General features: G+C 40.3%; 1 protein-coding gene across 7 annotated transcripts in view; it reads right to left on the bottom strand.

Moving 5' to 3' along the window:
• Window positions 1-23043, bottom strand: part of LOC105475779 (cAMP responsive element binding protein 5) — a 415489-nt gene that overhangs the window by 81816 nt on the left and 310630 nt on the right. For all 7 annotated transcript variants that reach the window (XM_011731266.3, XM_071094975.1, XM_071094974.1 and 4 more), the window contains one exon: window positions 18337-18447. In XM_011731266.3, the coding sequence (XP_011729568.1) occupies window positions 18337-18447 (111 nt within the window). The remainder of the gene's footprint in view (window positions 1-18336; window positions 18448-23043) is intronic.

Raw genomic sequence — 23043 nt, 5'->3', positions numbered from 1 at the left:
GAAACCCTGTCTCTACTAAAAATACAAAAATTAGCAGGGCGTGTTGGCGTGTACCCATAATCCCAGCAACTCGGGAGGCTGAGGCATGAGAATCGCTTGAACCTGGGAGGTGGAGGCTGCAGTGAGCTGAGAGCACATCATTGCACTCCAGCCTGGCGACAACGCAAGACTCTGTCTCAAAAAAAAAAAAAAAAAAAAAAGGTAATAAAGGTAAAATGAGGTCACATGGATTGGCCCTAATCTAATACAACTGGTGTCCTCATAAGAAAAAGAGATTAGGACAGACACAGCAGAGAAGAAAGACCAGGTAAGGACACAGGGGGAAGTTGACCATCTACAAGCCAAGGAGAGAGGCCTGAAACAGATTCTTCCCCGCACAGCCCTCTGAAGGAATCACTGCACTGACACCTTGATCTTGCACTTCCAACCTCCAGAATTGTGAGACTGGAGAAATGAATTTCTGTGGTTTAAGCTACTCAGTCTGTGGTATGTTATTGGGATATCGCTAACAAACCAATACAGAAACAAACAGTTTCCTAAGTTTTTTTTTCTTTCTTTCTTTTTTATTTTTTGAAACAGGGTCTCACTCTGAAGCCAGGCTAGAGTGTAGTGGTGCAATCACAGCACAGCTCACTGCAGCCTTGACTTCCTGAGCTCAGGTGATCCTCCCATCTCAGCCTCCCAAGTAGCTGGGACTACAGGTACACACCACTATACCCATATACCCAGCTAATTTTTGTATTTTTTTGTAGAGATGAGGTTTCACCAGGTTGCCCAGGCTGGTCTCAAACTCCTGGCCTCAAGCAGTCCTTCTATCTTAGCCTCCCAAAGTGCAGGGGTTACAGGCGTGAGCCACTGCACTCGGATAGACAAATCATTTTCTAATGTCCACTTCCCTGGGTTTCCTCCCTGCCGTAGTTTTGCAAAAAATAGCCTTGAGTCACCATGGACAATGAGCTATAGCACCTTAGGGCCTGCACTGTCATCCAAGTCTCATCCCTCGATTAGTAAAAGCAAAATAAGCCAGGCACTGTGGCTCACGCCTGTAATTCCAGCACTTTGGGAGGCTGAGGCGGGCAGATCACTTGAGGTCAGGAGTTTGAGACCAGCCTGACAAACATGGTGAAACCCTGTTTCTACTAAAAATACAAAAAAATAGCCGGGCATGGTGGTGCACGCCTGTAATCCCAGCTACTCAGGAGTCTGAAGCAGGAGAATTACTGGAATCTGGGAGGCAGAGGCTGCAGTGAACCGAGACAGCGACATTGCACTCCACCTTGGACAAGAGTGAAACTCCGTCTCAAAAAAAAAAAAAAAAGCAAAATAAGAAAAAGCAACAGGGTGTGATACTACTTGAAAATTTCCCAAGTATATCCTGAGAGGTGAATGTGGATTAGTGAGATAGTAACTTATATTTTGAGAAATCATGAATATAATTTCTAGGTGGACAAAAATGTCAGACAATGTTGGTGTTAGTAATGAAGAGGAGGAGATGAAGGGTTTGTTCATTTTCTAATGTGAAGTAAGCATACAGAATGCTTCGATTAGTTCAGACCTTGCAGTGGGTAGATTTAATCTTTCTGTAGGTCATTTCCATCACTCCCATCTCTGGTTTCGATGTTAAAAAGAATCAATTGATCGGACATCAAAAAGTCACAATATATTAATTGAATGTGAGAACACCACAGTATGGATTTTTTTTTTTTTTGAGAGGGAATCTCACTGTTGCTCAGGCTGGAGTGCAGTGGCGTGATCTCTGCTCACTGCAACCTCCGCATCCTGGGTTCAAGCATTTCTTCTGCTTAACTTCCCGAGTAGCTGGGACTACAGGTGTGTGCTACCACGCCTGGCTAATTTTTGTATTTTTAGTAGCAACAGGGTTTCACCATGTTGGCCAGGCTGGTCTCTAACTCCTGACCTCATGATCCACCCACGCTGGCCTCCCATAGTGCTGGGATTACAGGTGTGAGCCACCGTGCCTGGTCCACATTATGGCTATTTTTAAGGACTATGAAAATATTAATATCTTGGCAGATGGGCGATGCATGCCCTTGCTAAACAACGAATCCAAGGGATGATAATTTTGATCGTCATATGATCATCATTCCTCTGGTTTCGAAATCCAGTAATGGTGCAGAACAATCATGATGAAGATCACGATAATAAAAGAAGAGACAGTTCAAAACGCACTTAATTGTTGTTATTGAGCTATCTCAAAGGAAAGAAACACATCTTGGTTGATAAACATTCACTCTACAAAAAACCATTCCAGGGATGGTTTCAGAGATAGAATCCACTCAGAGAGAAATGTGTTTCCTTTCTTTCTCCCTGAAGTCCAGGTGGCTGCCTCAGCAAATAAAAAGTGTTGCCCTCAGGGATTGCAGGGTGGGGGTGGACGGGGTGGATTTCTGTCCAGTACTACTCCATTCTTCGCTCAACAGATGGAGGGAGCCTCTTTCAGATACATTATGGAATAAAAGGCTTTTGTGGGCAGCCCTGGGAAAGTAACCATCTCTGACATTTCTTGTGAGGAAAACTGTGTTTTGAGTTCTGAATGACTGACTTTTAAACACACTTTGGGAACACCACTCATGAGTGTGCATGGAGGCCTGTTTTTAATGGAAGGATTTGTGGAAGCTCCACCTTGGAATTCCAGAGGAAGCACTGTAAAACTTCCTGAATTGTGCTCAATTCCACAACATTTTTGGTAACTCAACAACCTTTAGTCAAGTAGAAATCAGTTAATTCAACAAGTTTGTTTAAAAAAAAAAAAATTATCCCTGCATGGCCAGGTAATATGTTCATAATGTGTTATCGGTCTTGAGAAACTAAAAACATAATATTCAGATAGAATATGTCCCTTTTGATTTTTTTTTTTGCCTGAATAAATATCCAACTACATTTAATTAAATTTTTAAAATCACATTAGGTAACAATGAAAAAAATAAAATTTCCTTTTTCTTTTAAACAATTCATGCCATCTTTCTAATCACCTTTTTATTTTTCAAAGAGTTACATGAGTTTCAATAAAAGGATTTTCTACTGGAAAAGAATGAAGACGCAAGCCTTGGTTACCCCATTTCAAAGGAGATTTTAAAGAGTGATCTGGAAAACTGTTTTTTCCTTTATTTCATCATCATGTTACACAGTTTCTAAAGCTCTGATCTCAACTTTCCTCTCAGCACTGGCTATGATTTTTTTTGCTAAGAAGATCCTTTTCTGTCATTCTCTTGAATGTTTCTCTTCCTGGATGACTGGGAGAATTCCTTCAAAAGGATTTCTGAGACTGGTGTTTCCCAAACAACAGAGAACATCATACCCCTAGAAATAGAGGACCAAGTGGCTTTTGTGATAAGCAAGACTCACTTGCACTTTGCAGACACTCCCAGCAGAGGAAAAATACCAAACAGAAAGGGAAAGTGGTCATTGAACAGATTCTGATCCCAAGAAATCAGGGAATAAATGGCCAGGGATGAGTTTCATAAGACCTGAATTACACAATTCAGAGAACAAAATTCATAAATTTATATAGTTGTTTACTGACAATTTCATTCAATCTGCCTAAGTTAGCTACCCCATAGTTCACCTAGAACTGTTTCCTAGTTCCCTCACCTATTGGTGCATAAAAACTGCTTTCACACATGTCTCCAGTTTCCAACCTACATATCAGCCAGTGATTTGCATAATCCTTAACCCCCCACCCCCAATCCTTTTTTCAGCCACCTAATGCAAACAAGATCTGGCTCAGGCTTCCCTAAACTAATCCACGGAACACCATTTAGAAGGGAGACTATTCCGTGTAAGTTGGCACGGCCGAATGAGATCTCTATTGTATAAGGGGCAGTCCTAGTAGAAAGACATTAATGAATATGCCAGTGGGGAGAGCCTCAGCTTCCCAGTTGCTTGCTGGACCCTAAAGCTATAAGAACTTTGTGAAACTTGAATGTTTCTTTTTTTAACCAAGGTAAGCAATTTAATGCCACTGCCCTGTCTGAATCCTTACAGTTCATCAAGACCCAGGTCATAAACAACAACTTCAGGAAGAATGAAGCCTAGCCTCCCTGCAAATTCTTCTTTTCCCTACTCACTGCTTCACACTTGAACTAACCAGTCTGTCCTCTAAACTCAAATATGCATTTTTGGTGGTAATTTATGACCCCTACCTTGCCCATAAAAAATGTAAGTTCTTTAGAGACTGAGACTGTGTTTAAGCATCTTTGTAAAACCTGCGGCTTGTTAGCACAAATAATAAATGTTTCTTGAATAAATAAATACATACGTTTTAAAAAATAACTTGTTATTTTAAAACAGTTATTTAATGCGTTTTCCCCTAGCATCTCCAGGTTTCAGCTCACTCTTTGTACTCTCCCTCCAAAACTCCTCCCCTCTCACCTTTGAGATCTGCTGAGACCAACGCTATTGAATAGACATAATGGAAATGTTCCTTATCTGTGGGGGCCCATATGATAGCCACTGACCTCATGTAGTTATTGAGCACTTGAAATGTGGATAGTGGAACTCACTGATTTTTAAATTTTATTTTATCTTCACGTATTTAAAACTTACCTAGACACAGGTAGCCACTAGGCTACTGTATTGAAGAGCACAGGACCTTGACTCATCTCAGAAGTCTTGCTGAAGAACCACTCTAGACACCTCCCGGCCATCAGTCTGAAGGCATATTAGGTGCTTACCTTGTACTTGACTTTATCATAATATTTATCACAACATACTTAGTTTTCTATTTATTTACCTGATTTTTTCATTGGACTGTAAGTTCTTGAGTCTTAAGTTATAGCTTATTTACCATTGTATCTCTGAGAACTAAGTGTAATACTGGTATTTAAAAAGTGCTCAATAAATATTTTTGGAGGTAAAGGATGAATGAATGAACTGATTGCTCAGTGGACGGCTAGAGACATTTTTTTATATATAAGAAATCTGCAAAACAGACCTGTTGGAACAGTGAGCTGGGAACTAAGAGATGAACGGTGGTGATGTGACAAATTATCTTTGTCTAAGGAGCATATGCAGTTCTTTAGCTTATCTTTCCTCACAAGCTCAGGCCCTGTCTTCTGCTTCACTGGAACACAGGAACAACTCGCTTGTAGACTCTCTGGTCATTAAGCCATGACTTTGTCCAGACTTGCCCTTTAAGAAAATTCCCAGGAGATAAAGTTCACTGCAATGATGGAGTGAGATAAACATGGTTTTTGCTGTGATCCCATGTTCTCACATACCCCATACTGGCCTACCGAACAGCTGAACTCATTCATCAGATTTGAAAATAATCAGGTTTTTTACACTCTGTTATCACGGGTATGGTTGTTCCAGAGGGTGTGTTGGCAAAGAGCCACTGAACCATGTCTGGGAGACCCAACCACCTCCATCCAGGGGCCTGGGGAGTTCTTGCTCCTTTGCTAGCATTTATTCCAAGTACACTTGCAAAGCCTAAGGGAAACTCTTATGCAAATCAGAAATGATCCTAGGTGTTTAGGAAAAAATAATGGCAAAAGTTGGCATGGCACGATTCATGTCATTTTAGGGTACCTAGATAAAAAGTCTCAGGGCTAGACGTATTCCAAATATTTGGATAATTCAAAGTAATTTGCACAGACAGTAAAAATCTATTTGAGGTGACAGAATTTAATATATATTTCTTGGTGAGCCTTTAGTCTTTGTGCAATTTTAGCCCTAATATTTTAACATTAAAAGGTTTAATGTTATAAAGTGTTTTTGTACTTATAAGCTTGTAAACTAACAAACCATAAAACAATAACATGTGTTTAAATTTTGAAAATATACTGCACTGAGCTCTGTTTTCTAAAATAAATTTTGAACTATTTGTAAAAAATCTTAAAAGTCACATTTACTTTTTCATATTTCAATTAATTAATTGGTAAATTCAATGTAACAGCTGTGTAACTCCCATGAGTTTCTCTATCCAAGTCTCTACAAAGGACATGGTAACTAAATCCATTAATCAAAGCTAGGAGTTGAGTGCTAGAACTGACTTTTACCATATCTTTGCTGAATGATCTAAAGTAAGTTACTTAATCTCTTTTAGTCTCAGTTTTCTCCTTTCTAAGACTATGCACCTTGAACAAGTATGTTTTAAACCATATGAATTAAACCAGTGAAAGAAACAGAAGTATCCTTTGAAACAGGAGTTAAAAGTATTTCTATATATACACATATATATACATACACACACAGAGAGAGAGAGAGAGAGAGAAATTAGTATGTGCTAAGTGATTTCTCTGTTACCTCATTTAATCTTTAAAAATTATCCCCATTTTGTCAATGGGGAAATGAGGAACAGAGGGGTGAAGAAACCAGGAGGTACAGATAGATCTGAAGCTAGGTAGTCTGATTCCTTGTTTTTGTTTTCAATCAATGCTTCACCTTGCTTCTTAAAAAGAACAACAACAACAACAACAAAACATTTTATTCTTAATTCCAATTGAGAGCTGTGGTTTCCCTGAAAAGGTAGCCTACTGTCTATGTGAAAGTTATGAAAATGTTTCCTAGTTCTTAAAATATGAGCTAGTGGTCATTATTAACATTATTGTTAATGATACAGAGACTTGGTATTTTCCAATTTAACACTCGAGATTTTGAATATTAAAAAATACCCCCCAAATTCCATGACCTATAGTGATTTGTGCTTCCGCTGGGGTATAGATTTGAGCTGCATTTGCTCCACAGCTCTGGGTGGGAACAGGATGATGAGCCTGGCCCTCCATCTGGGGTCAGGATTACAATGTGGTTGTGTTCCCCACTTGCTGCCCTGGGTGCAGGGAAATGATGTGCTCCATGCATGGGTCTAGGGATTCATAACATGGCCACGAAAAACCCACCGAGGAACATCAGGGGCCTACTGTTAAAAAAATAGAGAGAGAGAGAGCGAGCCTAAGTACACAGTTGACATGGATAATAAATATTTGCTGGCTAATTGTCACTGCTTCCATGCATCCATACCTCCTGAAATCCAGTCACCACGTTGCTTTAAGGTAACCAAAGCAAAGACAGCATGGAAGGGTCAGCTAGTCCTCTAGGGTTACTCAGAATGTGAGCTTTGAAACCAGAGCTGGATTCAAATTCTTGGTTGGCCATTTGCTGGCTAAATGATCCTGGGCACTGTCCCCTGTACATCAGTTCATTTGTCTACAAAAATGAGGACACCTACCTCATAGGACAGTGGGATAATTAAAGAAGATAATAGACATAAGTGCTTTGTATGGGACCAGGCACAGTGGCTCACGCCTGTCATCCCAGCACTTTGGGAGGCCGAGGCAGGTGGATCACCTGAGGTCAGGAGTCCGAGACCAGCCTGACCAACATGGAGACCCGTCTCCACTAAAAATACAAAATTAGCCGAGTGTGGTGGCACATGCCTGTAATGCCAGCTCCTCGGGAGGCTGAGACAGGAGAATTGCTTGAACCTGGAAGGTGGAGGTTGCAGTGAGCCGAGATCATGCCATTGCACTCCAGCCTGGGCAACAAGAGCGAAACTCTGTCTCAAAATGAAACAAAACAAACAAAAAACAACACAAAGTGCTTTGTGGGTAGTTCCTCGCTGACTCCTTACCACATAGCAAGCACACGGGGCCAGGTGTGGGGGCTTATGCCTGTAATCCCAGAGCTTTGGGAGGCCCAGATGTGAGGATCACTTGAGACCAGGAGTTTGAGGCTGGTCAACATAGCAAGACCCTATCTCTGTAAAAAATTTAAAAATAGCTGGGCATGGTGGCATCTGCCTGTAGTCCCAGCTACTTGGGAAACAGGTGGGAGAAGCCCTTGAGCCCAAGAATTTGAGGCAGCAGTGAGCTATGATTGGAGCACTGCACTCCAGCAGGGATAACAGAAAAAGATCCCATTAAAAAAAAAGAGACAGAGAGAGAGAGGAAGCACATAGTAACATGGCCCATGATTGCCACTCAGTGCATGTTTAATACTGTTATATAATTAATTATTCATATTTATTCATTTGATAAATAGATATTTTCTAGCAACTATATGCCAGGTGTTCAGATCCCTCCCTTTCAGGGAGCCTAGACACTAGTAAGGAGGTTACAACCTGGTTAACAGAGGACTCACTCAACTTTAAAATAATATTCCATTAATAACACTTACGCTCCTTATATTTTCTGTTTAACTTTCTTGCTTGAGATCGGAGTCAGCAACACTTACCCATCCAATGATAATGATAAACTGTAACTAATATAAATCTATGTACTTACATAGTGACCAAGGAAATAAAAATGGCCAGAGATTGATTTGTCATAAATGGGATAAGAGCAGGATCCATGTAATCCTACCTCAGAACATTGTGAATGACACAAACACATCTCTGATTTATTTCAGATACTTAAGCATATATTTAAATAATCAAAGGCTTGGTTAAATAAACACAGAAAATGTGGAAGAGCCACAGTAATACTCCTAGAGAAGCCAATATTTTTGTATCACATAAGTTGTATAACTATAAAAATCAGAAAGTTTAAGATTAGAATAAAAACCAACCTCTAAACACTGCTCCCAAACAAAAAAAAAGTAATACAAAACAAACACAAAATCCACAAAATAAAAGATTAAGTATATTTTTTAAATTATTCATTTAGTCTTAGCGAATGAAAGTATAATTTGTAAAGTAAGGTGGTGAAGCTGGTTAATTAATAAGAATTTTCAAAATGCAGCAGAGGAAGGACAATCTACTCTATTACTAGTTCCCTGGACCACAAGGAAGAAAAGCCACCTTTACCTTAAAGTACAGAAATTCATCAAAGAATAAAATCAAGTGGCCAAAAAATATTTAAGACGACGTTCAACATTACCTATAATGTAAGAAATGCAAACAAAAATTTGGCAAAGTCTTGTTAAAATGATAATGTTAAATATCTCTGAAAATGCTGTAAGATGAAAATCCTCCTATATTATAGAAATAAAGAAAATTTAGTATAAATTTTAAGAAATTTGGAAGGGTTATAATGTTTATTCCCTTCGACCTGTGAATCCTAATTCTGAAAATCTATCCTAAGGAACTAAGTAAAGATGTAATTAGTTTCAGATTTTTTTTGTCTTTCTAATTTTTATAATCAAAGGACTATTTCTAGTACAGAAAATTCAAATATCCAGAAATAGAAATAAGGAAATAGTTAAAATTTTAAGTGATACCCCATAACATAAATTAGAAAATTATTAAAATGTTTTCAAAAGACACTTGATAGGAAAAAATACTGGTAAAATTTTTAAAAACATGATATAAACTATATTTAGTATGAACCCAATTTTGATGTATTACATATATGAACAGAGAAAAAAGGCAAAGGAAATTTTCATTTTAACACATTCCTTTGCCTCTATGTATTAAAGGCAAAAAGTTTAGTTTACACCTATATGTTTGGACCAAAATGACACTGGAATCCATTAACCTGTGTGTGTGTGTGTGTGTGTGTGTGTGTGTGTGTATGTTTAAAGTACTAAAGTCTTGGGCCTACAGCAAGAGGATTTTAGCACTAAAGTGCTAAAGCATTTGATATAAGGCCACCACACCTTCAGATGGTACCACACCAGGGGTCAAGAGGCCTCATACAGGGCTTCTCTGCAGAACTGTACTTGACTGTGGCTGGCAGAGCCCCCAGGTACCAACGTAGAGATTTGGGGAATTTGGGGTAGAATTCACACCTGTTCAGTGTCTCTCTCCCACCTGCTTATTATGGGTCCTTGAATTCTACCATTATGATTAAATGGTAGAATTAACTTATGATTTAAGTCTCATCTTCTCCCTGGAACTTAAAAAAAAAAGTAGCCCACAGTGTGGGATGACATATTAAATCACAGTAACACCACCTCAATTAGTTTATCAGATTTTCTTCCTTCTTTCTGTCAGCAAACCTTTACTGGGCACCTAGCAAGTACAGGAGAGATGGCAAACTGGGGACATGGAGCTGAATCAAACTGGCCCCAGCTCTCATGGAGCTTGCAGGCTGGCAGTGAGGCAGGTCCTTTGGACAATGACAACACGGTAAAGCTCCATGAGGAAGAGACAAACAGTGCAAGTGAAGTCTGTCCTAGAAGAAGGCATGGCTCCTGCCCACCTAGGGAAGGCAAGAAGACTTCACAGGGAAGGTGTCTTTGAGCTGAGTCTTGACAAAAGGAGTGGAGTCTGCAGCAGCAAACAGGGATTGTATGCAAGTGTAGACAGGGCAGCCAAAGGCAGCAAGAAGCCGTCAGGAAAATGCTGAGCTCCTGAGAGGGGCTCCTGGAGCGAGATCATGATGTGCAGAGATGAGTGGAGGAGAAGGGGCTGGCAGGAACACTGGACCAAACTGAGGCTCAGGTACCATGGAAACATGGGTGTGGCACGTTCCTATGCAAGATGCCAAAAGGGAGAAGGAAGTTCCAGGAAAGGGTGCATGTGAAACACTTCACCAGCTCTGAAATTCTGCCCAAGTGTGCTCCTTACACCTCAGATCCTGCCTCTATTTTGAAAGCAAGGTTACAGACTTGGCTCTCTGGTAGCTCTTTTAATCTCTGGAATACAAGGCCACAGTTGGATTAAAATCTCGTCCTCCTTGAACACTTCTGTCCTGGGGACTGTGTATACAGTTTTGAAATAAAAATAACTGAGGCATGCTTTTATTGTCTGGGACCTAAGTATCCTAGGAAGTTAATGGTTCGTCTTAGTTATACTATGGCAATACAACAATCATTCAGTACAATCCAGCTTCTCAAACAAGTGATAAAAAGACAATTTTAAAAGAATATCAAAAGGGAAGACATACTCTTTACAGTTTAAACTTCAAGATTGGATTCTTGGGTTTTAACAACAACAACAAAAAACCCTAAACCTTTAGGAAAACTTTGCCTCCTCTGTCTACCTGAATGCCCCACCTTCCATCCCTTTCAAGGCACAAATTTCCTGTGCTTCCCACAAAAACAAACAAAGAAACAACAACAACAACAACAACAAAAAAAAAAAAAAAAAAAAAAAGCAAGACAGAGTCATCATCCCAAAGTGCAAAGCAAACTTTCATTATTGGCTGTGCTGGCAAAAATCTTGGAAGTGTAAGCTACACACATTCCAAGAAAATGACCAAAATATATCTCTGCAAAGCAGAACTTCCCTGTAACAAGATTGTTAAATTTCCTTTTTCTTCCCCTGGCTTCTCTGACACAGCCGAACTTATTTGCACAATGTTCCAAAGCAGACAGGGACACACGCGTGCTCACACGTCCACAAATACACAAGAAAGAGGCGCCTGAAAACTTTGTCTGAGAGCGGGTGTTCTGACCCAAACCATATGCAGTTTCTTTTTTGCCCAGATGCGTCTCAGTTCAGGCTCAGGAACATTAAACAAACATAAAAACAAGACCCAGCAATGCGCGTGCTGGGCTGGGTGACAGGCAGCTAGCAAATATTGGGATTGTATTTCACCAGTTGCCGTGGTTACCAAAACAGGGTGGATACTGGCAGAAAGAGAAAGAAATAAAACTGAAAAGACAATGAGTCCTAGGAGAATGTCTGTCTGAGTGTGTGTACGAGGAGCCGGTTGTGAGGGTGGAGAAGGTAGGGCCCGGAGAAAAGATGGGATGGAAAGGGGTGTTTTGAAACCCCTCTGTGCTTGTGTGAGCAGTGGATTCATTCACCACTCCACACCCAGCATGACATGGAGCTCTAGAACCTGAGTAAGATCCATGCAGGCTCAATGAAAACAGTGAGACAACACAGGGATTTGGGTTGGTGGCAGGCAAAACCAAAGCATTTTGTACTGGGTGCCAAGGGTGCCAAGGGATGAAATCCTCAGCTTGTATTCATACTCTGGCTGGCTAATAAGCCAAGTCAAGACCACCAAGTCTCTGGCAAAATCATAGAGAATTGAGCCCATTCCTTTGGGCGATTTGATGATCAGCTTCAATTCCCAGTTGACATAGAAGGGAAAAGCTGATCGGCCTCTTTCACCCCTGTGTACTTCACTTCAATAACCAAATTGCAGAAAATGCTTCATAAGCTATCACCTTACAAAGGTCACTCTCACAGCAACCAGCGGATGACTTTCCCATCAAACCCTGATCGTATATACAGAGGGAAGTTCAACAAACTTGAAAATCAGGAATCTGGGTTCTAATTCTCCTTCTTCCACTCATTAGCTTTGTGACCTTAGACAGGTTATTAACTTGAACTTCAGGCCTTTTTTTCTCAAAAGAAAGGATTTTGCCAAAAGAATCCCTGAACTCCCTTCCTATTTTGGAATTTGGTGATTCCTAGGCAATTAATCATCTCTCAATTCTTGTTTTCAAGACACATAATCAAATGTATATTCTCGTGCATCTGGAGTTCTGATCAGGTCATGGAATACAAACTCTGTAAGAACTTACTCTTCCCTGTATAAACATAAATAGATGGTTGCTAGCCCTTCTCTTATCAACGGTCTCATAATCTAATCATTTACATTTTATTTTTAAGATGACATGATGTATTCCCAAATTAAACTTTCTACAGTTTAAATGGGCAAAGTGGCAATGGCATATAAAAGTCATACTTCCAGCCAGCAGAAAGGAGATGGGGCTTCTGTTAGCTCTCAAAGTGTTAGTCTCAAAGTGCTATTGCTTTTAATTCTTTAATAACAATAGCTAAATTCAAATTCAGCACTTGTCTCGGCCAGACAGAAATATAGAGAAGACTCCTCTCCAATATTTAGCTGATGAGGTCTAGAGAGTTTAATAGGCATAAGCAAAGAGGTGATGGGGCCTGAGCTACTAATTTGAGCCTAATCTTACTTTATGCCACTGAGCTTTATTTTTACAAAGGCACACTTTTATTCAGAATAAGTTACCATGGGAACGCCAGGGCTAGCATGATATAATAGAAACAGGACAAAAATCAAAGAAGACCTGGGCTCAGGTCCTGGTTATGCCACTGAGTGATCCTGGAAAAGTCACTTAACCTCTCTGTGTCTATAAAACAAGCATAGTAATTTTCCCTGTTGATCCTACAGGGTTGCTATGAAGCCCCAACAATATGATGTACATGGAAGCACTTTGCAATTTGTAAAGGGCTCTACTAATGTAAACTCATAGGATAACAATCCCTACTGCTGGCTAAACATTACAATTAAGGGCTAGAACCAGGAGCCCAGTGCTTGGGTTCACATCCCAGACCATATTTTACCAACTGCGTGTTCTACAGCATACCCAACCTCTCAGTTTATTCATTCATAAAATAAGATAAGGAGAGTCTCTGGGCCAAGTGTGGTGGCTCATGCCTGTAATCCTAACACTTTGGGAGGTTGAAGTGCGAGGACTGCTTGAACCCAGGAGTTCCAAGATGAGCTAAGCAACATAGGGAGACTGTGTATCAAAAAAAAAAAAAAAAAAAAAAAAAAATCTGGGTGTTGTGGTGCACCTGCAATCCTAGTTACTAGCTGCACTACCTAGTATGTGGGAGGATTACTTGAGCCTGGAAGTTTGAGGCTGCAGTGAGCCATGGTCCCTCCACTACACTTTAGTCTGGGTGATAGAGCAGGATGTCTCAAAAAATAACAAAGAATAAAGAATATCTACCTCATCAAATTGTTCTAAAAATTGAGAAGATATTGCAAGATGCTTAACATAGCTCCTAGTACATACATAAGTGCTTGATTCAGGCTGGCAATAACTACTTTCTACCATGGTGTTTTCAGAAGGAAAATCGCTTTTAAAGTGAGACACAGCATATATACGAGTGACAGTATAGATTGTTATTGTTGCTGCTGTTGTCATGGAATCTTATGTGATTCCTATTCATCTGCATGGTGGACAGTGGTTTTCACAGCAATGAGGGAGGAGGATTCTGAGAAATGTGGTCACCTTACTTCAGTCCATCATCTTCATGTTCTGATCACAGGCTACAGGGTCACATGGCTGCTGGCATGATTCAAAAGTTGATGAGAGCTTCTTTAAAGTCAATAGCACTTCCTTCCTGGTCAAGAGCTTCTGAGAAGCAGACAGCCTATTCATTCATAGTTTGTTAATCCTGGACTTTTAGGAAGTGATGCTGGGGATGATTAAAGCAAATAGGCAAATCGAAGAACTGCATTTTTCAGGAGTGGCAGAGACGTGTTACCTGGAGACTGTCTTTTCATGTGTATAAGCTTTCCAGGCAACCCCATCTGGAGCCAGGCTCCTCTGTGATTTATCTGTTGGACAGTGGGTGGCCAAGGGGCACTGTAGGCAAACAGTTATCCAGCTCGATAATTAGGGAGGGGAAAGGCAAACACAAACACACCCAGGTTGACATTCAAAACAAAGTGGATATGCAACCATACCTCCCTAGTTCTTGTCTGCCAGGCTGTGTGGAGGAAACCACGAGCCGACAGAAGCACTGTTAGTAATGTATCAGTGCAGCTGACAGAGAAAGCACAATTCTAGGTAGAAATGTGAAGGCCCAAGCTCAGGGTCCAGTTTTGTGTTTACAATAAGGCTTTATCTCCCTAAATCTTTAGTGGGCCTTGGTGTCCTCACTTGTGAAAAGGGGAAATTGGAGAAGGTTCTAACTAAGTAGTCTCCGTTTCTAAGATGCCTTGTCTTTCTCGTCCTTTTAGCTTCTTTCATTGATTCATCAACGCATGTACTTATGTATCTATTATGTATCAATAAACTGCAAACCTAACTATAGATGAGGTATGGACAATAAATGATCAAAATACGGCATGGCCAGTCCAAAACAATGGAAGAAATGGCATTTAGTATTGATTACTCTCAACTCCAAGGAGGACAATGACATTCCAACTTCTGTTTTCAAAGGAACAGACATACTGCTTTTCTCTCCAGGAAAAAAAATATGACAGATTTAGGTATTTTTCAAAGAAATCAAATGAAGTCAGCTACTCTTGATAGGCTGATTACTTAGCTTAGAATTCATCTGGAGCCCTCCATCATTTTAATCAGTCGTATACAGTAGTAACCAACTCATAGATAATGAGACACAAGACAGGTGTATGGCCAAGTCTCCACCCCCAACCCCCACTGCTTATTTAGCTTCCAAATCGTTACTGGTTTCTTTAAAGTAAAAACAATAACTTGTTTCAAAGCTAAATAGAATTGGTCTAATTCCCATAAATAGAAATGAACACAAATCTACAGAACTCTGAGAACACCATAACCACATTACTTCAGAATTATCTGCATGTTGCAGAGACTGGAAATGTGTCTCAGTATGGTTTGCATTTCCCCTACCCCCTCCTTTCCTCCTTTTCCCCTTTGAATGTTAAAAATGTCCACCAGGTATCTATCCAGTGAAATTCTTTCTAGCAGACCCCACTTTCATCTAAGACACACATTGCTCCCAGGAATCTAGAAGGAAGAGCCTATGATGTTGAGAGGTTAGAAAGACAGAAGGCTCTCAGAGCTCTGAGTCTCCTCTGACCTCCAAAAGAAGTCCAATATGTGCATTGTGAAGCCATGTCTGTTGACTTAATTCTTCAGAAAATGAATCCATAAAATGAAATTATAATTAGCCAGAATTATGATAAAAATAGCTTGGACAGATGTGGCTACAGTACATTGATACTAATGGACATTAAATCAAAAGATTTGCACATGTGCTTCTTGATCTAGGCTGTCGTAGATTAATGCACTGGAGAGCTTGTTAAAGGCACTTGGTTTGCTTTGCGCTCACAATAGAAATTACTAATTTGGGGAAAAGAAAACAGATGCACTCTAATGGGCAATCACTAGTCAGAAAAATTCTAACAAAGTTGTGCATTTAAAGCAATCCTGTCTTAAACTTTTGTCCACTTCCAAGACCTCCAACTTTCGCCAGAGATTTAGGATAATGGCTTTTGTCTGTGGCCAACAGGGAGCTCGAAATGGACACTCTGACAGCACTGTCCCCAGGAGAATAAGTCTGCAGTGTTTTGGTGTGGGCAACACCTCCCTTGCAGCTCTCTGGTTACTTGTGTGCTCTGGGAACACACCCTGCAGAGTGCATTCATCACAATAGTCCATGTGTGACCTTTGGAAAAGTCCTTGAAAATAGTGAAACAAGAGTTTTAGTTGAAATCTGGAATCCATTCCAGTCTTACACAGGAAGAAAATGAGGCATAGAACAACAAAGCCCATAGTTCAGAGAAACCTGGGGAGGCTCTGGCTGACATTAAAATCGTGCAAGTTTTTTTTTTTTTCCTTCACTACTTTGTATTTCATAAAAGCTTTTCATCTGAGCAGCCCAAAGCTGTTAGAAAATACTATATGGTTAGTATAGGGCAATAACTGATTTCTCCAGTAAAAACACAAGCATAATAAGAACAGAGATGCTGAGTGACATATTCAAATTCACTTAACACTTTTCCAGTGCTATTCTTTCAAACATAAGCAGCCAATGCTACCATTTTTCCCTTCAAATTGATGTATTGGCAGTAACAGGGGTAGAGGTGGGAGCTTGAGCAGAGAATAGTTGTACTCCCTAAGGCCCAACCCTGTGATAGAGTTAATTAGCTCAGATGCTGTGGACCTGGAAATATTCATTTTCTTAGAACATGAATCAGCCTTGTGGTGTGCTTACTCAGTAAATTTAACCCAACAAACATTTGTGGGGTAAAACTATTTTTATAAGTACGGACCAGTTCCCTTTGTTTCCAGCTGACATTATTCACTATTCATTTGCCAAATCATGTGATTTATTTCATACATATAAATGAGCATAAACCTATACCACCTTTGGAAGCATTTTCCTTCTTTGCCAGCAAGAAGAGGAGAAGGACACTTTTGAGTCAAGCAGTGGCATAAAATCCAGTGAAAATCAATTGGCAGAGACATTCAGTTTGGAATTGTTTTAGAATCTACCTAACATCTATCTGGAAGGTCCTTCCAAAAGGTACAGACCCTGATTCAGATAAGAAGATTCTGAAGTAAACCACAGGGAGTCACATCTCAGACACAGACCCTGAGTATTTATTCATATACATGAAGAACTTACATTTATTTTTCTTAAGTACCTTCACAGTTCATTTTTTCTTTTCTTTCTTTCTTTTTTTTTTTAAACAAGATACATGGCATTACTTTGGTCTCCAAAACAGATGCCAGTTTGAACTTTATTCTGCCAGCAAGTATTTGGTTTGGCTCAGCAGGGCTCAAGTTGAAAAAATATTTGCCGATTCCAAAAAGATTTAACGAGCTTTGCTGCAGATGCTGGTGCCATTTGGCACATCACAGGGACTGTGGCATAGCAAAGAGAACTCTCTCGACCACAGATTTTATTTGCCCAAGGTAGCCAACACTGGGAGCTCAGTTGATTCCTTGGGTCAAGAAGCTGCAAGTCAAATGCGTGAAGTTTCCAAGAGAAAGTGACCAAAGCAGGCATGAGAAAACTCTTGCTGACACTGAAAAGGAAGTCACTGGGTCTGACTCCACCCTGCACAGGAATTGATGGCTAACTTTCAGAACTATCAACAACATCCTCACACCAACCATCAGATACAGTCTCTAATGCTGCCAGTCAGCAGACCAGATTAATCTCCAACTTCTAGCAAAAGCTATCCTTATCCAATATCAGATGCTAGAAAGTTTGCTGCAGTCTACTTTGTAGTCATGTGATACCTTATTAATTGTGGTAGGAGAATTAAACTTTATGTAAACTAAATGACCTATTTCAAGTAACGCCACTAAATATAATCACCAAGCTTACTTCATATTGCAAAGACAGACACGTATTGCATTGGTTTTGCTAATATTTGGTAGACTATAGATGCATAACTCTATCTGTGATTGGAAAGACTGACCTTACTGCAAACATACATCATATGTTAAAAATCACTGAAGATTTTCACCTGAAATCACGCCTTTCAGTAAGAGTTGCAAGAAAATAAGAGCTCTCATCCTTTCAAATCAATGTCACTTCTGACAATATAACAGAAAACACAAAACATTTTCATGTTTTGTGGGTGCTTAAGCATCAAGCTTCTGTCTTAACGAATATGGGGACAGGAAGAGTGGCATTGAAACTGTAACTACCTTGAAGAATGAGTGGTTTTGTATTATTTTTATTATTTCACATGTTGAGCAAACATATACATACTTGGGTATATCCTACCCCAACTTGTATGGATCTACCAAAACTCCTAAACGTTCCTTTCATTAACACCACATGCCAATCCAATGCTTGTTACATGATTATCTGACTCCAAGGCTCTGTAACAAATATCCTCAAAAAGAGGGGCAGTCTCTGCACTGCCTTTCATTCACCAAAACAAAGACGGAGCCCTCTACCTGGCTTAACTAAGATTTTGGAGTCAGAGTAAAAGTCAAAAGAAAAAGTCACAGAATAATGAAAGGGTGATTATAACTGTTACTTACCATTTTGGCTTCTGAATGCATTGGCTGGACCTGGGGAGAAGCACAGGGGTTGCTGAGATTTGGACCTTGCATCCCCATGATGCTGGAGTTCACTGACATTTGTCTCTCCATCTAAGAGAAAGGAAAGAAAAGAATTAGAAGTCTGCAAAAGGCAGTCTAGGTCATTAGACAAAGCTGTACTCTTTCTGTCCAATGGATCATTTAGTATTTCTTTGAAGAAATCCTGAGAAGCCCTATGGTTTGGTGTGTGGTAAGCAATGCCCTCCTGAGCCTTGAACTCAAGCACATCAAAGACTCATCCAAAGCCATGCTTCTATACACGGTGCCCCAGGCCAAAGAGAACTACATTGTCATGGCGGATCACTTTCAAATAAGATTACCAAATATTTCCACTTTTGTATATACTCCAACTACCACCAATAGTGCTTATTTTTGTGGATGCAAAGAATAATATATCCATACGAAAACTAAATGATCTATTTCAAGTAACTCCACTGAATATAATCACCAAGCTTACTTACTATGAAAGGATAAATAATATACCAAATGGTTAACTTGGGATATCTATGGCTTTTTTTTCTCTCTAAATTTTATACAGTAAACATAAATCTTTTGGGCAGTCAAAATAATTAGTTAGAAGAGCAACACCCTCAGAGGTGGTGGGCCTTCCTGTCACCCTGGTTCCCAAACACAATCATTATGATCCAGCCAGGCATTTGAGGTGCTGCCCAGTGCATCTCTTCTTCCTTGTTACCCTGTTACTCTATGCAGCCACAGTTTCAGGCCTGGCTTCATAGCAGGGCTAGGTCTTTGGGTAAGTGAAGAAAGCGGCCGAGGGTTTTGTATTTCACACGAATGGCTGCTCTCACATTGTCTTCCTGCTGGCCTGCCATTGTGTCTAAAATGAACATCGTTCAAATACCTGAATCGAGTTCTGGCATTTTAATCTCCAGGGTGCCCCTATTAAGAAGTAAATACAGCAAAATGTCTACTTCCATCCAGGAAGGGTGTGCTTGATTAATAATGTTTTCCATTTCGTGGAAAATGAACACTTTTAAAGGAATAAGAATAAATCAAGTACACTTAATACTAAAATCACACAGAAAAGAATTAGACTTTCCTCAGGGGAACAAGAATAGATTCTTTAATGCAAGCGTGTTTCCATTTGCCATCGGATGGAAATGAAAACAATGATTGGTAATTTTAAGAAACCAGGTTTCTGCTTAAAGTTAGCCTAGGCAGTTTTGGAAAATACAGAGTTGCTTACTATTGGAGGTGTTCAAAGAGTGGAGGACTGAAATCTCATGAACGAGAGTGAAGCTTGATAGAGATCATTGAACTAAATGACCCTTAAATGTCTCTTCCCTTGTTGCGATTCCATGACTGCAATTTCTGTTGTGTCTGCCCCGGAGGCAGGGGTATAATTATGACATAAATCTGTGGGTTAGTAGAGGTGCTAGCTAAAAGCTTTCTCTCAATTGACTGGTAGCTACTCCCTGTGACAGTTAAGAGCCATCAGCCTTACCTTAGCCTGAATGAGCTGATCAGTCATCTGGCAGTGTACAGATGTGTGAAACTGTTTCAAGAGGACCTAATAAAGGTGAATTTTCTGTACATTTCCAAGCATTTCCATACAACTTTGTGAGGCCTTGACAATTCAGTAAAATAAAATGTTCACTCCCACACACCCCCCCTAAATCTCTGAACAGCTACTCTAATTTTTAAAATTATTTTTATTGTGGTAAAACACAAATAACATAAAATTACCGTTTTAACCTTTTAAAAGTATCATTAGGTACATTAAATTCAGGGCCATTAAGTACATTCATGTACTGTAATTGTAAATCATGAAGAATTCAAGAGTTTCACTGCTTTAAAAAAATTCATGTTACTTTTATCTCCCCTTCCAGAGGCTGGTGGATGGGAGAGCTGGAATAGTATTTGACCCCTTATTCCGACTGGTGACCCTCTCAGAGAGGGAAATCGAATTCCAAAATAACTTTTGCTTCCAGTTTGCCAAAGAAGGATCTTTCAGGAGTACAGATAATTGTCCAGAGCCTTCCAAGCTACTAGTTATATAAAGAGGTAAGAGTAGCCTGCTCACAGCTTCTGGAATTGTAGTCAGCAATGCTTCCCACTTTTTGGAAAAGTTACAGTCTCTACCTAACCTGTGACTCACAAAATGCCAGTTTTAAACAGGCTGATTTACCTATTTAAAAGAAGTACATTTCCAACTTCATGACCGTTGTCTTACAGACCTAGAGTGTCAGCAAGAGCCTCTTCAAAATAAATATTTGGTGCTTTGGACTAATAAGGCTCTGTCTGCACCAGGAGCTTGACTTTAAGGAGTTGATTAGAATAAAAAGCCCAGAAGATGGGAGTGGCTTTGCTGAATTCTGGGCAACATTGGGCACTGCAGGTAAAATACCCGTGTAAAGGATTTCGCCTTCTGCACACACTGGAAAACAGGTGCTAGCATGTCTGTAGTTCAGTGAGGTTTTATCATTATAAATGTGTGTTCACGCTTCCAAATTATTAAAGCATTTGAATTTCAAGATAAGAAATCACAACCCAGTGAACTCCTTGAGGGCAATGGCTGCCTTGTTGTTCATCCTGTCCCCAGCACCCAGCACAGTACTTGGCACACAGAGGTGCTCAGCAAGTTTGTGAAATGGATGAATGGGCAAATGGATGAAATAATACATCATTTTGTTTCACGCCTAGACTTCATAACATGTGTGGTCCAGCAGCAGGCACTACAAATCCGTGAAGATTCTTGTCCTCACTTATAGACACAGTCTTATCTTTTATACCCAGGGAATCATGGTCTTCCAGGGCAGAAGCTCTAGGGTAAGAGGCTCCCCTGTGACCAGGTTTGAAATGCCCAATTTATAGTACAGGAACTGGTGACATGATAATAAGGAAGAAAGGGAGTAGGCTTCTAGGGCCTGGAACTCTTACGATACGCTTTTTAGAGATCTTAAGTTAATGTTTATTTGTTACATTCATGTCCCTCAAGACCAGGGCTTCTCAACCTCAGGCCTATTGAATATTGGGCTAAATAATCCTTCATTATGGGGGCTGTCTTGTGCATTGCAGGATGTTCAGCAGCATCCCTGGCCTCTACCCACTAGGTGCCTGTACCTTCCCACCGACCCTGATTGTGACAACCAACAGAGTCTCCAGATATTGCCACATATCCCCTGGGGGACAAAATCACCCCCTAGGTGAGCATTGCTGCTCTAAACTGACACCTATTCCCATAGCAGCTGTACACATCAATGTCACAGGTTTGGGAGCTCTTGACCATGCAGCTGAACCTTTGCTGCTACTCTGAAGCACTAACAGGAGGTCAAGCTGTAGGAATAAATTGTGTGGTAGAAACTGGTTTCTCTGGGTCTTTTTAGCCTACGTGTCTCATCTTTGTCCCTGGGAATCGTGCACAGCTTAGCCAAATTAAAAAAAAAAAAGTCTCAGCAGTGGTATTTTTCTGGGCAATGGGCAATGCATGGAAGTTCTAAAAAAATAGTTTTTGGATGGGAACAACTTAAAGCCTAAAAGAAGACAGCTCGTGATGGAAGTCTTCACATAATTGGTTGGGTTGAATAAAATGTGGGATAATTGCATTGATGGTGCTGTTTTCTTTCATCTAGAGGGGTCTAAGGAGAGCAACATAGCAACATAGGTAAAGTCAACCAACGTGATCTGTCCTCTGGCCCAATGTTGCAAAGACTGTTTCTAATCTGGACTACTCAGTATTTAGAGTGGGCAAGTCCATTTCTCTAGACTGAGTCTGCGGACCCTTCACCGTTCCCCTGCTTCCACTTAGATAAATGAACAAATTGCTCAACCTGGGATGATCTGAGCTACTCAGTGTCAATTGAGATGTGCGTTCCAGCCACAACTCTTCACTCACAAGCTGTGTGATATTAGACAACTACCTTCAACTTCTTCTTCAGCTTTTCATCTGTAAAATGAGTATATCAATAATTACTGCTACTGCATCCCCACAGGATTGCTGTGAGAATAAAATGAAATAACAATAGAAACAATTTCTTAAAATGCTAAGAGGCTTTGCAAGGCGTTGTTAATATTGTTGTGGGAAGGATTTTAATTGAGTTGTTATAGTGCCTCTAGGGCTTCTGAGAACTCCTGTGGCCCTGTGAACACACCAACCAACGTCACCAAAACACAATGCCAGGGAGGATGAAGAACAGGTACAGGGAAGAGGTCCATGGAAGGAGAGGAAGGTTTCTTCTGGAAAACTGGGTATCTCCCTTCTATGTTTATCTGCTATTAGTTTTTGTTTTTGTTTTTCGAGATGGAGTCTCACTCTATCACCCAGGCTAGAGTGCAGGGGCGCGATGTCGGCTCACTGTAACCTCTGCATCACGGGTTCAGGTGATTCTCCTGCCTCAGCCTCCTGAGTAGCTGGGACTACAGGTGCACGCCACCACACCCAGCTAAGTTTTGTATATTTAGTAGAGATGGGGTTTCACCATGTTGGTCAGGCTGGTCTCGATCTCCTGACCTTGTGATCTACCCGCCTTGGCCTCCCAAAGTGCTGGGATTACAGGCATGAGCCACCATGCCTGGCCTTATCCATTATTTTTATTGTTTGTCATTAGATAATGATTATGAGTCGAGACTCAGAAGTCAGAGTACCTGGATTTAAGTCCTAAATCCATCACCTGCTAGCTCTGTAAA

Source organism: Macaca nemestrina, chromosome 4, assembly GCF_043159975.1.
Source record: "Macaca nemestrina isolate mMacNem1 chromosome 4, mMacNem.hap1, whole genome shotgun sequence".
NCBI lineage: Eukaryota > Metazoa > Chordata > Mammalia > Primates > Cercopithecidae > Macaca > Macaca nemestrina.
Note: the sequence above shows the minus strand (reverse complement) of the source record. Positions and strands in the feature narration are given on the sequence as shown.